The sequence below is a fragment of the Caloenas nicobarica genome, chromosome 1 (genome assembly GCF_036013445.1).
Source record: "Caloenas nicobarica isolate bCalNic1 chromosome 1, bCalNic1.hap1, whole genome shotgun sequence".
Classification (NCBI taxonomy): domain Eukaryota; kingdom Metazoa; phylum Chordata; class Aves; order Columbiformes; family Columbidae; genus Caloenas; species Caloenas nicobarica.
In genome coordinates this window covers 67,908,923-67,923,943 of record NC_088245.1, presented here as the reverse complement: position 1 = coordinate 67,923,943, position 15,021 = coordinate 67,908,923, and the positions used below count along the sequence as shown (strand labels likewise).

At 39.3% G+C, this 15,021-nt stretch overlaps 1 protein-coding gene across 12 annotated transcripts in view; it reads left to right on the top strand.

Moving 5' to 3' along the window:
* The window catches only part of WNK1 (WNK lysine deficient protein kinase 1), a 107,418-nt gene that overhangs the window by 51,877 nt on the left and 40,520 nt on the right, over positions 1-15,021 (top strand). For all 12 annotated transcript variants that reach the window (XM_065626909.1, XM_065626911.1, XM_065626910.1 and 9 more), the window contains exons 5-8: positions 8,191-8,279; positions 9,391-9,610; positions 9,830-10,166; positions 11,270-11,457. In XM_065626909.1, coding sequence (XP_065482981.1) covers positions 8,191-8,279; positions 9,391-9,610; positions 9,830-10,166; positions 11,270-11,457 — 834 coding nt within the window. The remainder of the gene's footprint in view (positions 1-8,190; positions 8,280-9,390; positions 9,611-9,829; positions 10,167-11,269; positions 11,458-15,021) is intronic.

Sequence of the window (15,021 nt, the reverse complement as noted above, 5' to 3'; positions counted from 1 at the left end):
CTTGAGTAATTTCTTCTATTCATTAGAATTGCTGCAGTTACAATAGATGCTGTGATTAATTAATCTACTTTTTAACTAAAACCATCTGCTTAGCTAGTCATAAGGGCTCCAGATTCTTAGGACTTTTGAAATAGGTTGATATTTTTATTTACCTGGAGGTGCTGAAGTACAGTGGACTTTCATGTCTAAAATAAAAACTTAAAATGCCCTGTGTGCTGAGCTAGATAATGAGTCAATAGGTAGTTGTAAGGCATGGTATATATTCAGCAATAGTGTGTAGCATAAGTTGTGTTTCAGTAGTATCACTAATACAGTGGATTTTTACTTTGTTTTAGCCTTTTGTGTGAGAGTGCTGGAAAGGATCACAGCCAACGATTTCTAGGAAGAGTTATAACTAGTACTTGTTCAAACTTAACTGTGTGGAAACAGCAACAGAACTGTAGCCTACTATACTAGTCTTGTAAGGCTTTTAACGCTGTAAATTCTCTGGTACTTAATGAGTGAAAATACAATATTGAGACACTGGCAAAGAAGTTGGTAAAGGAGGCAGTGTCAGTGTCCTGCAGCTCCTGGGCTTGGAGATCAGTTGTAGAATACAGATGTGGAGATGATAGTGAGCAGTGATGGCTAGTCGAACAAGTAATCTGTTTTATTTTTTTCACCAAAGATTGTATCATACAAATGATTAGGTGCTTCTTTGAAGCAACCTCACAAGCTTTAGGAATGAGCAGCTAGTACGGGTATGACAATCAAAATACAAATATACCTTGTATGTGTAACAGTCATGTATGTTTGGGATTTTTTTCTTGCTGCTGTGACTGACCTCTTTTTATTAATGCCTCAAAAATTGTTTGAGAGTAGGCAGTAAATCAAGAAGGAAGAGAGTTTCTAAATTGTGATCAGTCAGGTTGCAGCAGGCAGGCCTGTATAAATACTACACCGCCTCTATTGTCTTTACAATGTGCTTGTGAAATCTGGGTATACATGGTTATCTATTGCAAGTCATGAAGACAGCTGGTTTGGAGAAACTTAAGAGTTATGGGACTTAGATTACTTACATACCTGCATCGGAGAGGGTGGAGACAGACTTGTTAAGCTATTTCAGTGACAAAGAGCTCTCAAATAGCTGAGGTATGAGTTCTGATCCAGATGATGGTAGATTAATTTTTTTCAAAAGGTATTGGGTTGAAAATGTGTAACTGTGATTTTTGATCAGAAGAGAACTAGGCCTGCCGTAGTCTAAATAGTGCCTCATGAGCTAACTCTAGCTCATTGGAAGCTTTCATCTGCTACTATTGCTTGTATTGCGGTAATACTATTTACTCTGTTACTATACTGATATGGTGCAGAGCTTATTCTGCAGGATTTACCGCTTTAATACTTGGCAGGATTATCAATTGTCCAGAATTAATTGCTATGAAAATACTGAAAACAAAGAAGCTAAATTTTCACTTCTGTTAAATGTATTGCTACCTGCCCCCCGCCCCCGTCCCCCCCCCCACCCCGCAGTCCCAACTACTCTAGCTTGCTTTTTAACAAAAATAAAATCCATCCTCTGGAGGCAACCTTTATCTGTTTTGAACTGCGTAAAGCTTAAGATGAAGTCTTCCTTTTCACAATAGGTATTTGGACAGGGACGAGAATTATGAAATAGTTGTAGGTGTATCCTGTGTGAAAAAGGAAAGAACTAGATCTTAAAGATTGTTTATAGAACAGATGGCAGAATTAACATGAAGGATTAGAGATGGAAAAGGTGATGAAGTGGTTAAACTTGTAGGTTTTGAGGGCTGGGTGAGTAACTAATAGCAGGTGGTGAATTTAGAAGATCATGGGGTAAAGCAATTTAACTGCCACATATATCATTGCCTGGGGGCTTCTTTGGGACTGTGGGGAAGGAGGTTGGATCGTTGGCTTGTTTTCCACTGGAATCGTACACTCTGTCTAAATTCCAGGAATTAATGGTTTGTGGCAGCCTGGGGCTGGCTCAAACTAGAATGGTAATAACTTAGCAAAAAGAAAATGTAGAGACTTTAATTACTTTGTTTGTGTGATTTGACTTTGCTACTGATTCTATTAGCCTCTGGACTGCAACCTTAGAACATTTTGTTTGAGAAGATTAATCAGTTACGGTAGAATTCCTTTCAAGCTCTGCAGTTATAGCACCTTTGAAAAGAACTAAGCAAGAATCGTGGTCAGACTGGGACAGGTAGACTCTGTGCTTGTTAAAAGCAAAACATTTAATGTTCTTTGCAGGTCATGTAGTGTACCCCAGAGAAGTTTAGCCTTAATTAGGTGTGCAAAATGTTAGCTTTTTATTCCAGTGAAGTAGATTTGCTTTAACTGCAGTGTGTCTGTTTTGTTTGAGTGCAACCCTAACAACAAAAAAATTTACAAGAAATGTTAAACTTCCAATAAGCTTTATTCGTGATACCAGTAAGTACTGTTAAAATGGATATGATAAACAACAGTTGATTTTTTTTTTTATAAAATGTTTAGCTAAGCAGTTGGAAGGACGCTCAACATAGCAGGATCTTTAATGATCCCTTTTCCCTTGGCTTCTCTAAAGTTTCACAGCAGCTGGTGGAGAGGATTTCTAAAATGCCCAGTAATGGGTCAAAAAGTGTTGCTTTTTGCAACGCTGTCGTATGGTATAACAAGAACACTGGTATAGTTGTGGTATACCTGAGGAATTAAGTATGCTGGTTTGGGGTGAAAAGTGATCTTGATAATCTGAAATCGAGTTTTATCGCAGTTTATCATCACTAGTTGGTCAAAATTAATTTGGTTAATTCACACTTTAAAATGGTGTACATTATCTTTCTTAGCGTTGCTCCATATGTCCTTCCAAAAATCCCCAAAAGCCCTGAAGCTGTGGACAACTCATTTTATTAGTAAACAAGTTTTACAATGACTGCTTGAAACTAAATACCAGGGAAAAAAAAATACGTCAGACTTCAGGTTTAGGTTTGGAATTTAGCAAGAGGCATTAGACAGTATAACTCTGTGGATTATTTATGCACATGTGGTGTAAAATGAACAACAATGCAGCTTTCTAACTTTTTCCAACGGTTTGAAAATCATCTTTAAATCTCTGTTCCCTTAGATTAAGCACCCAGGAAAGGAATGCAGATGATGTTGCCGACAGTAGCAGAATGTGATTGTCAGGAAGGAGGGAGGTGGAGTATATTATGTTATCCTAGTGCTAAATAGTGTTTTGTTAGGGTTAAATTGTAGTCAGCTGTATGTATGCTGCTGTAGCCCTGTGGAAAGAGGAGAAACAGCAGCTGCCTTTATCCCTCTGTACAAAATGGGTGCCAGCAACCTTGGGTCGGAACAGCACGCTGGCTGACCTGTTCCTCTCTGTTTAGAAGTGTACTTCTGCAGTGGTGGGAGTGAACGGGGTGATGACCCTATGTGCAGCCTTAAACTATGGCAGAAAACCTGGGTGGAGAATAATCAGAGTGCCCAGGCGGGGGGCGGAGACACGCGGGAAGTAAAGGATCCCTGTGCTGCCTCTTCTTCCTCCTCCTTAAAGCTTAGCTGGGCAGGCAGAAAAGGATACCCTTGCCTCTTGCTTGTATTGATTCTTCCTATTCAGTGGTTGAGTGGCAAAAGCAGATATTGAGCTCAAATCTCTGCAGCCTCATGTACTGGACTTGGAAAAGTACAAGAGGTGTCAAACAGAAAACAATGCTCCCTTTTAACTTTGATGTCTGCTTTCCTTCCGCTGTGCGTTAAGTCCACAGCCTAGTGGATTCTCATTGGAAACTAGCGCCCAACTAACTCTTTGGTGTGCGCATCTCTTTTTTTTTTCCTGATGGATTTTGCAAAAAGAGAGATCTGTCCCATATTTGTAATTGTTAATTCCCACTGCTGCTGCTGCTCTCACAAGGATTGCGGTAAAGAGGTAGGTAAGAATTACAGCTCTAGAGAATAAGTGTGTGTACGCACAGGAAAGGATTTTGGGGGTGAATCAGAATTCTCGATAGATCTGCTGAACTGTTTTATGTTTGCATAGATTGTGTCTTCGGCTTTTAAGCTTGACTGTACTTTATAATTTAAGAGTAGATTAAAATCCTGAACAGCAGTGCTGGAACACTTATTACTTCTGCTATTTTCAGTCTGTGGTGTTATACTAAATCTAACTATTTTTTAAAATATGGGGTTGGTGAGGGTATGTAACATTTTCCTTGTCTTCATTTTGGTTTGGTGTAAAAGTTATACAGCACTGACTGTATCTTCTCTTATGAAGTAGATTATATTTTCAGTATCTCTTGCATTAGAACAAGACGCTAAACCACTGGCCTGGTAATCTGGTGATATAACTAATGCAAAAAACATGTTTCTAGGCAAAAATTGTGGAGAGGAGTTCTGGATAGCATATACTTTAGTGTCTAAAGTATTTTGAATATCTAGTGTTTTTAAGAGTACCTAACTTGCCTCTAATGGATCAAATAACCATATAAATGTGGATGTTGAATTTTGGAACACACTTTTTTCACCGTATTAAAATCTGATAAAATCACAAACTTTACCATATCTAAAAGAAATGAAATGTGGAATTTTTTCTTATGTTTAACATGAAGACTGTAAGATAAGTATTTAGTTCTGTATCACTTGCGCTTTCTGCTACCTACATATGTGCCCAGATTTTAGAGGTGCTCTCAAAATGCGAGTGTTCAGTGGGTTTTATTTTAAGTTGGCATTTATTTCAAAAGTAGCAGTTCTGCTCATCTTAGCCATTTCACTATCGCTTTCCTTCTGCAAGCCTGAAAGCTGGTGCAACAGTGTAGGGAACGAGGCTGGGGAGCTTCATCTCACTGGAAACTGCTGCAGGCTTTTTTTTGGCTGGATTTGTTTCAAGTCTGATAAAACACCATCATCTGGTTCATTATGCAGCTACATAAATACATGTGCTGGTAAAAGGGAGGAAATGGCAGAGGTGTGGGAATGGGAGATGGAGAACAGGAGATTGTTGCTTTCGACAGTGCCGCCAGTTCATGCTATTTTAGATAGCGTAAGAAAATTATTATGATTTTCATGTGTGTCTGTTATACCTATCTATACTTCCCCCTGCCCCCCGACAAGAGGTCTTCTTTCTATTTCTTTAGCAAACTTGGAAAAAATTCTGGTGGGATTTGGATGTTTAGTTCTCCTTGACTACCACTCGGGAATAGGACTAGATTTGAGTTATCCTGGGATTCTTCTGAGGAGTTTGGGGACCAGGAGAAGCATATAGGAATGTGACCATCTTGCAGTAAGTGTGGGGAAAACCAGGAAATACTGAATGGTTTAGTGTGTACTTGAGTGCCTTTGGGTTCAGAAAGTAATGAACATATGCTTGGCTGCACAGCTCCTGTGCTCTTAAGGACACACCTCAAGGTTATGTGAATTGCAGGGCCTGGCCGCCTTTGGTTTCTCTGTGATGGCAGATTAAGGTGTATGTACAGCTCTGAGTAGAAAAGGGTTTCCTGATGTATTGATTTTCATCATTCATAGTTATCCTCTGTCTTGTTATGTAGTGCTTGGAGGAGGAAAAAAAGAACGTTTTTAAAAGCTGATGGTACTTAAGTGGCCTGCACTTGAGCATAAGGGGTGCTTGGCTAGCGCTGTAGACTAGGCTTAGGCAACCCTTTTCAAAGATGTGGAACAAACTGAGAAATAGGTAGCTGCCTGAACACAGAATCTTCCATTGCTTTTAGGCCCCAGTGTGAGATTCTCCTAGATTTTCTGTGGAGCAGTTAGGAGCAGAGAAGCTATGCTGGAGGGGGCTGGTGGGAGCTTCTCCTTCTAGCTGAGCTCTTGGTTTGGAATTCACAAAATGGGATATTGTAAAATGGCCCTCATGGAAGGGCCTGAAGATTTTGTACAGGTATTTTATTTCTTTCAGGATAGAGAAACGCAGAGCAGCAGACTGAATCACTGATTTTTAAGATTTGTTCGTAGCTTTACTTCTTCAGGCTTCTTGCAAGAACAGAGCATGTGGTAAAATAGTTAACAAGAAAACTCATATTCTGGCTTTGTTATGTTAATATTTGCTGTACCAGTTGTCTTACTCATCTTAGGTTTTAGTTTTTCTGAAATTAGATTGTTACGGATCTGACATCTTCACTCTACTGTTACAGTGTAAGTGAACATACACACAGGCTGCTGTTCTATGGGGCTTGAGCTATTTAGGAAACTTAGATGTGTTAAATAAACTTTGGCACATTTAGGTAAAAATATGTACAATAAGCAGTTATACAATTATTGCATAGGTTATGTATGTGTACACAGGAGAGCGTTTAATTATGTATAGAAACATCTGTCTCTACATATATGAACCTAAACTCCTGGGACTGTTTTAAGCTTGGTCATAATTAAAGGTGGGTGTCTCTGACTAGTCTGCTATATGAGCAGAGACACATGCAAACAGGCACTTGATGCCAGTAGTAAACACTAAAACTAGTTTTAGAAATCCCTATATAGTGCAGGGCTCTGTGGTGTCCTGCAAGGAAGCTGGAGATTTATGGTATGACCTGGTTGCAGTATTAAACTAACTCATCCAAAAGTTGGTCTGGTGTCTTATCAGCTGAGGCATTGATCTCCAGAAGTCTTAATGTTCAGTGAAGCTTTTAAAAGGATTAGGTTAATGTTCGCTGACAGGCTGTGTTTCAGAGCTTACTGTAGTCACAACATACTCTTCTCTGAATTTCAATTGCCAGAATTTCATAAGAGCAAATTTTAGAGCAAAGAACTAGATAAAACATTCCTGTTACAACAGCATTTTGGTTATCAAGTGAAAAACTGTCTTTCTATAGCTTTGGGGTTTTTCTTGTCCTTTTAAAAATTCCAGTTACAACACCTTAGTAAAATGTACTGATAAATAGCATTATTGTCCACTGAAAGACCAGACTCTTGTGCTTCTACCAGTCTTGCGTTTGTATCTTTTAAAAGTTGATGTTGGCAGTGCCCTCTCCTGGAAGAGTGTGGTAGAGAATATTTTAGGTAGTGAACAAATGAAGTCGATGTGCTGCCATACCTGGTGAAGTAGGGGAAAAAAACTATCTAAATGTAGATGGAAATCATTATTGTATTAAGTCTCCATGTTCAGTTAGATGAAGGTCCATAGTTGCAAAGGTTCTGGTTCAGAGACCTGAGCCAAGTATGTGATTTAAGGATTGTTTGGCTTGAAAATGTCGGCTCTTCAGATGACAGAATTTAAACAAGATGTCTTCATCCTCTCTCATTCTGCTGTCTTAAATGCAGAGTTTGAAGCTAAAGGCTGGATCAAATAAAATCAAGTACCAAATTTTGCTGTTGTGGACAATTGGCCCTGAATTGGAGCTGCTGGCTGTGATTAAGTGATGAAATTTGCCTCTCTGCCTGCCGTGTTTTGCAGAATTCCCAGATGGACATATCTCATGGCCTGTTTGCTTTACTTATATAAGTAGCTGATCATACTTAGATTTTATTTTGCTTTCCCCCAATGGCTTTGTCATGTTTTGGAGAAAGGATTGCTGTGTGTTGTTGGAGGACTGTAAAGATCTGTATTGCTAAGCTCATTTTCCTGAACTCAACAGCAGTAATGCAGGAGTGTGGTTTGAGCATAGTAGGTCTTCTCAGGAGAGCTAAGATACAGGAAAGCTGCTTTTTTTTAAAGAAACAAACAAACAAAAACCAAAACCAACCAAACAAAAAACCACAAAAACACTAGACAAGTTATTTAATGATCCAGTCACATATTCTGGGCTAAGGTTTTTCCTGTAAAATCGATCTATGCCAAAATTACTTCATATAATGGCATGTCGAAAACATTCTGGGAAGCAGCAGATTCCCTTGAAGACTGTGAAGTTAATCATGTGGGTTCATGCGTTAGTATTACATGGGAAACATTTCATTCTTAGTCCTATCTGTGCACTCACCTCTAACCAATGTAACTTCCATGGAAATTAAATGGTTCTCCTATCATTACTGAGAACCTGTCTGCCAAAGCCTTCTGTTATGGGAGTGCAGCTGAGAAACAGGGAGGAAGAAAAATTTTTGCAAAAGTCACTAACAAACAGATGAACAGTAAGATTTGGGTCAGATTTTTCTGTAATTTGCACTAGTAAGGAATTCAGGCCAGTTATCTGTTGAATAAAAATAGTCTGTAAACACAATCAAAACTTAAATGAGCCTTCCAGTTTCTCTGTTACTTGTATGTTCCAGGGTGTCAAGCCAGCCAGCTTTGATAAAGTAGCAATCCCTGAAGTGAAAGAGATTATTGAGGGATGCATTCGGCAAAACAAAGGCGAAAGGTAAGTGCTTTTTTTCAGATGGAGATGTTACTTGCTGAGTCTTTTGCCTGTGATGATACCAGATCCAGTTAGTTCCTGGGGTGTTCTGTCTTCTGATGAAAGTTGGGAAGCCAGTGTTACTTCTGCAGTCTCTATTCTTTGGTAGATTCTTACTCAGCGATTGTTTTAGGGAGTTAACAGTGTCAGGAAAAGTACACATGCAATAGTAACCATCCATGTCAGTTTATACAGAAATTGTACCAATTTTATTAAAACTTTGACCTAGTCAGTGAAATAGTGGAGGATAATCCTTCTGGGTTCCCAGGTATTTGGACTGTTTGGTTGGTTCTAGCCTCCCACTATTCTGTTCAGAGTTAGTTTTGTCAGTCCTTTTTGATTAACTCTTGAAGTTTAGTGTCTGATAGCATTGCTGTGTATTTTTAGTTTTTGTTCTTTTTTCCTTAGTTTTAATCAATTCTCTATTTTTCCCATTTTATGTTAATTTTGTGGCTGTACATCACTTATTTCTTGCCGTTTAGTTTAAGCGGTTAACTTTTAGACTACTACTGTTAATGCTGTGCATATATGAACTTAGATCTTTTTCTGTACCTTCAGGACAAAGCTTCTAATTGTGCCAAACAGAATGCAAGTTGAAGTGATTCAAAAGAGTATAAAATATGAACGGAATCATGTGGTGCTTATCTAGTGCTGAATTTACTAGATGAGACTTTTAATAAGATCTTGAAATAGTACAATAATCCAAATACGTATTTTATTCTGATTTGGAGACTAAGGGTTATGTGTTGGATATTAATGTTTGGTAAAACCATTCTTCAAGGTTTCTTATTATTTTAGTTAATGTATATCCTGTTCAGCTGGCTTAAATCTGTTGGCACGTCTGCTAACCAGTGTGTGATTTTATTTATTTATTATTTTTTGGGGTATATCTGTAGCATTGTTGCATTTTGTTTCTCCATCATGCTTTTAAATAGAAATTTGAATGATGGGCTGTCAAATACATGAGGGAAGTGTGAAATGTAGAAGGAAGGATCACCAGGCAAAAATGTTTCTTAGTATTTTAGGAAAACCTAATAACTGTGTGTGCTTTCTACATACTTTCCCAATATGCTAGATATGCTATTAAGGACCTTTTGAATCATGCCTTCTTCCAAGAAGAGACCGGAGTACGGGTAGAACTGGCAGAGGAAGATGATGGAGAAAAAATTGCCATTAAACTCTGGCTGCGAATTGAGGACATCAAAAAACTCAAGGGCAAATACAAAGATAATGAGGCAATAGAATTCTCCTTTGATCTGGAGAGAGATGTCCCAGAGGATGTAGCACAGGAAATGGTAAGTGGTGGTGGTCTTACAAAGCATCGGAATTACTGGCATTCTCTGGCAGTGAAATGTAGTCTGTGAGTCTCTGCATTTGCTGTTGTTACCATCTGGAAATAAACCCGCTTCAGAGGTTTGTGAATGAGAAGTTAGTGCCAGAGAACGGTAGCTTATATTGTAGCACTGCAACAGTGGCTGTGACAGTCTGAATTCTGTGAATGTATCCTCCTTCAGGTGGAATCTGGCTATGTCTGTGAAGGGGATCACAAGACGATGGCGAAAGCTATCAAGGACAGGGTATCTTTGATTAAGCGAAAGCGAGAGCAGCGTCAGTTGGTGCGAGAAGAACAGGAGAAGAAGCTTCAGGAAGAAGGTAGTCAGAAGCAGCAGCTGGAGCAACAGCAACCATCAAGTGCTTCCCATACAGGGTCAAAGCATGCCCTATCTGTCACTGGTACTACTCCTGTCCCCACTACTTCAGCATCAGTTTCTACGCAAGTGGAGCCTGAAGAACCAGAGGCTGATCAACACCAACAACTCCAGTTCCAGCAACCCAGTATATCTGTTCTTTGTAAGTGTGTCAGTTGGTTTATTTAGGAACTCTTGCACTTACACACTTCCCCCCTTTAGAGTCTTAAGTTTCTGGTGGGTATAGCACTAAATCTTGAGATGTTGCTGTCTGCCATTGCTGTCTGCTGAAGAACACGAGACCACTAGAAAGCACAGCAAAATAAGATGCTTTCCTGTGCCTTAGCTGAGCCAAGTCTTGGCACAATTCACAGTCCAGTGTCTTAGCACAAAATCATTTTCCGTTGTCACAATTCACTAGATGAACTGGGGTACCTGAAGCATGAACACAAGTTCTAGTTTTTGCTGCCCTCCCATAAGGACAGTATATTCCAGCCCTGTGGAAGGCTGTTTACTCTTGCACCAGTGCGGTTAGAGCTATTAGAAACACTTATATGAATCCTTGTAAATTTACATTTAAGGTGGGAATGAGATTAATGTACAAGCATTTCAGCTTATAATTTGCTTTCTGAAAAAAAGGTTTCATTTTCTGTTTTACATACTATGCATGAAAAGATGAATTAACACTCTTAAGTTTTCCTCTTCTGCCATTCCAACATATGTATCAGTATTTGAATAATGATGGTAGATGAAAACTTGCGTATTAGAATGGTGAAGTTAGAAAGCAAATTACTATCTGCTTTTTTAGTAATAGGGTTTTTAAATTCTCTACTATGCCTACATCAGGTTCATCTCCCAGCCAGCACAATAGACCGGTATTATATGTCTGTGTAAAATTAAATAAATAAAAACAATAATTTAAAAACCCTGAAAGATCACTCATAACGATGTGGAATTTAAGTTTCTGTTCCTAGTCTAGCCTTTTGCAAGAAGCATAGTTAAGTATCTTCCTAAAGAACTCCTGAAATTGCTGATTTTTTTTGGAGTTTGGGGGAAGGCGTATTGATAAGGAATTACTGTATTGAGGAAGAAAAAAAGACTTTTTTTTTATGAGCTTAAATATTACAAGAGGTGAAATGCTGACAAGGGCCATGTGACATGGCACAAACATCAGTCTAATATTTGATTGATTATAAGCAAATCTTTAAAGTTGTGAATCCTGACTGCAGTTCTTGAAATGCAGATTTTTATCTTTAACTTCTGCAGCTGATGGGACCGTTGACAGTGGCCAAGGGTCATCTGTTTATACGGAATCGTGTGTGAGCAGTCAACAGACTGTGTCATATGGTTCCCAGCATGACCAGTCAATCTCAACAGCTGCCGTCCAGGGATATCCAGCTTCAGTTGGCCAAGTGCAGTCACAGCAGCATGGAGGATATCAGCCACCTGCAGCGGTAAGCCAGAACTTAGAATATTGCAAACGCATGGAATTAAAATTTTATTTTGTATTTCTCTTGAAGGGATGAGAGTAAAGTCTGGCAGGCACTTTTCCATTTATGTGGTGTTTTGCATGTGATACAAATTGTGCATGGGAGTAGTTAAGGGGCTATTTTTGCAAAGTGACTGAGTCTAGGGAGGGGGGAAACTGCAAGCGCACATTTGCCTTTAAAGCTTTTATTTAATATTGAGTGCACTTGAGCAGAATGATGGGTTAGGTTTTTTATGGATGGAAGTAACATCGTCAGAACAAGACTATCTCATAAAAGTAAGCATTTAATCTCACGTGGGAAGGTGATCTGTGCATGCATATATGAAGTTACCAGAAATCAGGCTGTTGGTTTGATTTGAAGAAGGGATTAGAATAGCTTGAGCTACTGTATAAGTATAGAATTGCTATGTGTGTTCTGTGAGGCTTTGATTACAGATTCTTCAGGTAAGATTTTTTTAACTGTTATAGAATGCTGCATGTGAGAACTCCAGACTGAAAAAAACCCACACCCTTGTTCCCAGTTTTATTTCTAGCTTGTCTTGATTTGTTCATCAGTTGCCATGCGTATTCCTTTTCCCTGGAAAGTCTGCACTGGGCACAAATACTTTTCCTACTATGTTCATTTGTGTTGCCCTTTTATTTTGGTAATTTTTTTTCCTTAGTATGTTTCTAGATCTGAGTATGAGAATATGCAGAAATCTATTCTAACTATGGAGTGGAACTTCTGCTACTGCTGTATTGTCTTCAGTGGTTCCCTTGTCACTCGTTTTTTATACGAATAAAAATCTAAGCCTGAAACAGAGACATTATGGTATAATGTAGTAATACCATAATGGAGAAGATGTGACACTTAAGACTGAGGGTACTCACTTTTTTGTACCTGTGGTTGGAGGCTTCATTACAGAATCATCGGCATTAGTAGCTTTTTGGGAAATGTGCTGGTTTCACTCACAAGCAAAGCATCTCCATCTTTTTTCAAAGCCACTTAACCCGAAACGTGTAGTACTGCTAGTCTTTGATCAAATGAGTTTTTAATCCCTCTTAAATAAGCTCCTGCTCTGGCTAAGCCATATTTTGATGTGTGGGCATATATTAGACCACAGAAACCACTTCAGAGTCTTGGGATGGCTAGCTCTCAGGTTGAAAGACCACAATCTTTTGAGTGCATAGGAGAACAAGCAGATGGCAGAGGTACAGTCAAGCCGCTCAGTTCACTGCTAAAATGTGCTCCTGCGCTGTGATGATGACAGTGGTACCAGGATGTTGGCAGAACAGAGTAGAACACTACAGGAACTACTGCCAGTTTGCTGTGAAGACAAGACGACAAGTCAAAATGATATTGGCAACTGGCAAAATGACCTTAAAAAGAGAGAGAGTGCAGTTCAATCAGGACAAGAACAAGGTTCATGCTTAAACAGAAATAATCAGTTACACAAGTACAGGATGAGCAACAACTGACTAGGCAGCAATTCTGACCCAAAAAAGTCAGGGATTACATCAGACCATGAGCTGGATGTGGTCAAAACCACGATGCTGTTGTGAAAAAGGCAAACGTTATGTGAAGTAGTTCTGCTCTTGGCCATTGGCAAGTCTGTTCTGGATACCCTGCTTGAGTGAATTTGAGGGTGAATTGGGAGAGAATTCAGAGAAGAGTGACCAAAAAAATCCCACCAGAAATACAGAAAACGTCGTTTATGTGGGAAGATGGAAATAGTTAAGCTGAGCCTATGAAAGATGAGCTTGAGGAGAGAGAAAGCTGTAAAGGCTGCTGTAAAATAGGAGGAGGCCCAGGTCACAACATTGTTGTCAGGTAGAGTAAGATATAATAAGCCTAAATTGCAGCATGGAATTATTGTTTGGGAAGGGGGTTTTTTTCTAACCAACAAGGACAGTTAAGTACTACAGTCTCCATCAGTGGAGATGTTTCTGAACTGTCTGGATAAATTAGAGTCAGGAGTGACATGTATAACTACTCCTGCCTTGGAACAAGAGAAGATTATGCGTAAAGTATTTATTTAACTCTTTGAGTTCCCTTATGCTAGACTGCTCAAAAATTTGGGAGAGTGGCAAGATTGCTCACGTCAGAAATCAGATCTCTACTTGATATCTTGAGGATTTTTTCCCTGAAGGTCTGTATTTGATTTCAGTTGTGTTAAGAAATTGTGGATTATATCCATAAGAGGTATATACCATTAGAGAAGGAAAACTTGCAGTTGAAGACTGCCTCTTTAAAACATTATCTTTCCATTCAGTTAAAAACAAACAAAACAAAACCAAAACCACCACCACCACCAAAAAACCAAAAAGCAAACAACCAAACAAAACCCAACCAAAACAAAACACACACACAAAACACAAACCAAAAATAAGCCAGTGAAACACAACAAAAACCCCCAAACCTAATTCTGATTCTTCAAATTTGGTTGGATTGTTGGATTTTGATCCATGGCCTTCTGGATTGTGGCAAGTTTACAAAATCCAAATGCTTTTATTGTCCCAGTGTTTGCAAAATGCTCATCAAAGACTAATTTTGATGAATTTTCCACACATTAAACCAAATTCTTTTCCACAACTCATGTTGGTGAATGTGTAATGGTTAAATATTTATGGTAATGTTTTAGTTAATAAAGAGCCAGTTGCATACGATTAGTCCACTTCAGGCAGTGAGGTGCCCAAGCAGAGGGATTTGTGAGGTGTTCTCTAAAAACACACATCCGCTCACTAAACTAAGGATGAATATTTGAAAGCTCATCAGTTTCTGTTTGGGTTTTCTTATTTATCAGACTACCAGGTGCTGTCAGTACATACCCTATATGGGCCACATCGGTGGCCCCAGAGGAGATATTTTCTCCTTTCTGTTCTGCATTCCACATGCTTCTTGTAAGGGTGCTAGGTAATGTCCCACACTACTCAGTAACCTAAGGCAAACTTGGGTCCTCAGAGGTGCACATAGCCTGTTCCCAGTTGTGTGTTGGCATTCATTCAGCATTTCTCATATCTTCTTGCACACATAGTAGTCAGTATTGGGCCTCTCATTGTGTGTCTGCATTTCTTTTCTACCTCATTATAGTTTTTGCTGGTTTTGTTTTTCATTTTGTTTTGAAGTGTTCAATTCTTAACTTTTGTTTTCCTCCTTTAGCCTCAACGTGATCGTAGCATGTCAGTTTGTGTCCCCCACCTTCCTGCTCTTCCCTCTATGTCCTGCATCCCTCTCAGTGCTCCTTGCACCCCACCACCAGCACTGTCTGCACCTCTTTCTCCTTTCTACCTTCGGACTGTCCCTGAAGAAACCTTTGCAGAAAAGCTTTGTAAAGCCCTGGAAAGTGTCCTGCCCATGCACTCTGCCTCTCCACGCAAGCATCGACGCTCCAGCCTGCCCTCCCTCTGTGTCAGTCCTGTATGTGTTATCATTTGCCTCCTGGCACAGTAAGATAAGTTATCATTAAATACATCCTGGGCTTCAGGCATTTTTAAAATGAGAAAATGAAGAGCTGATTCCTCATTCCTTATACTGTGCTGCTGGAACATT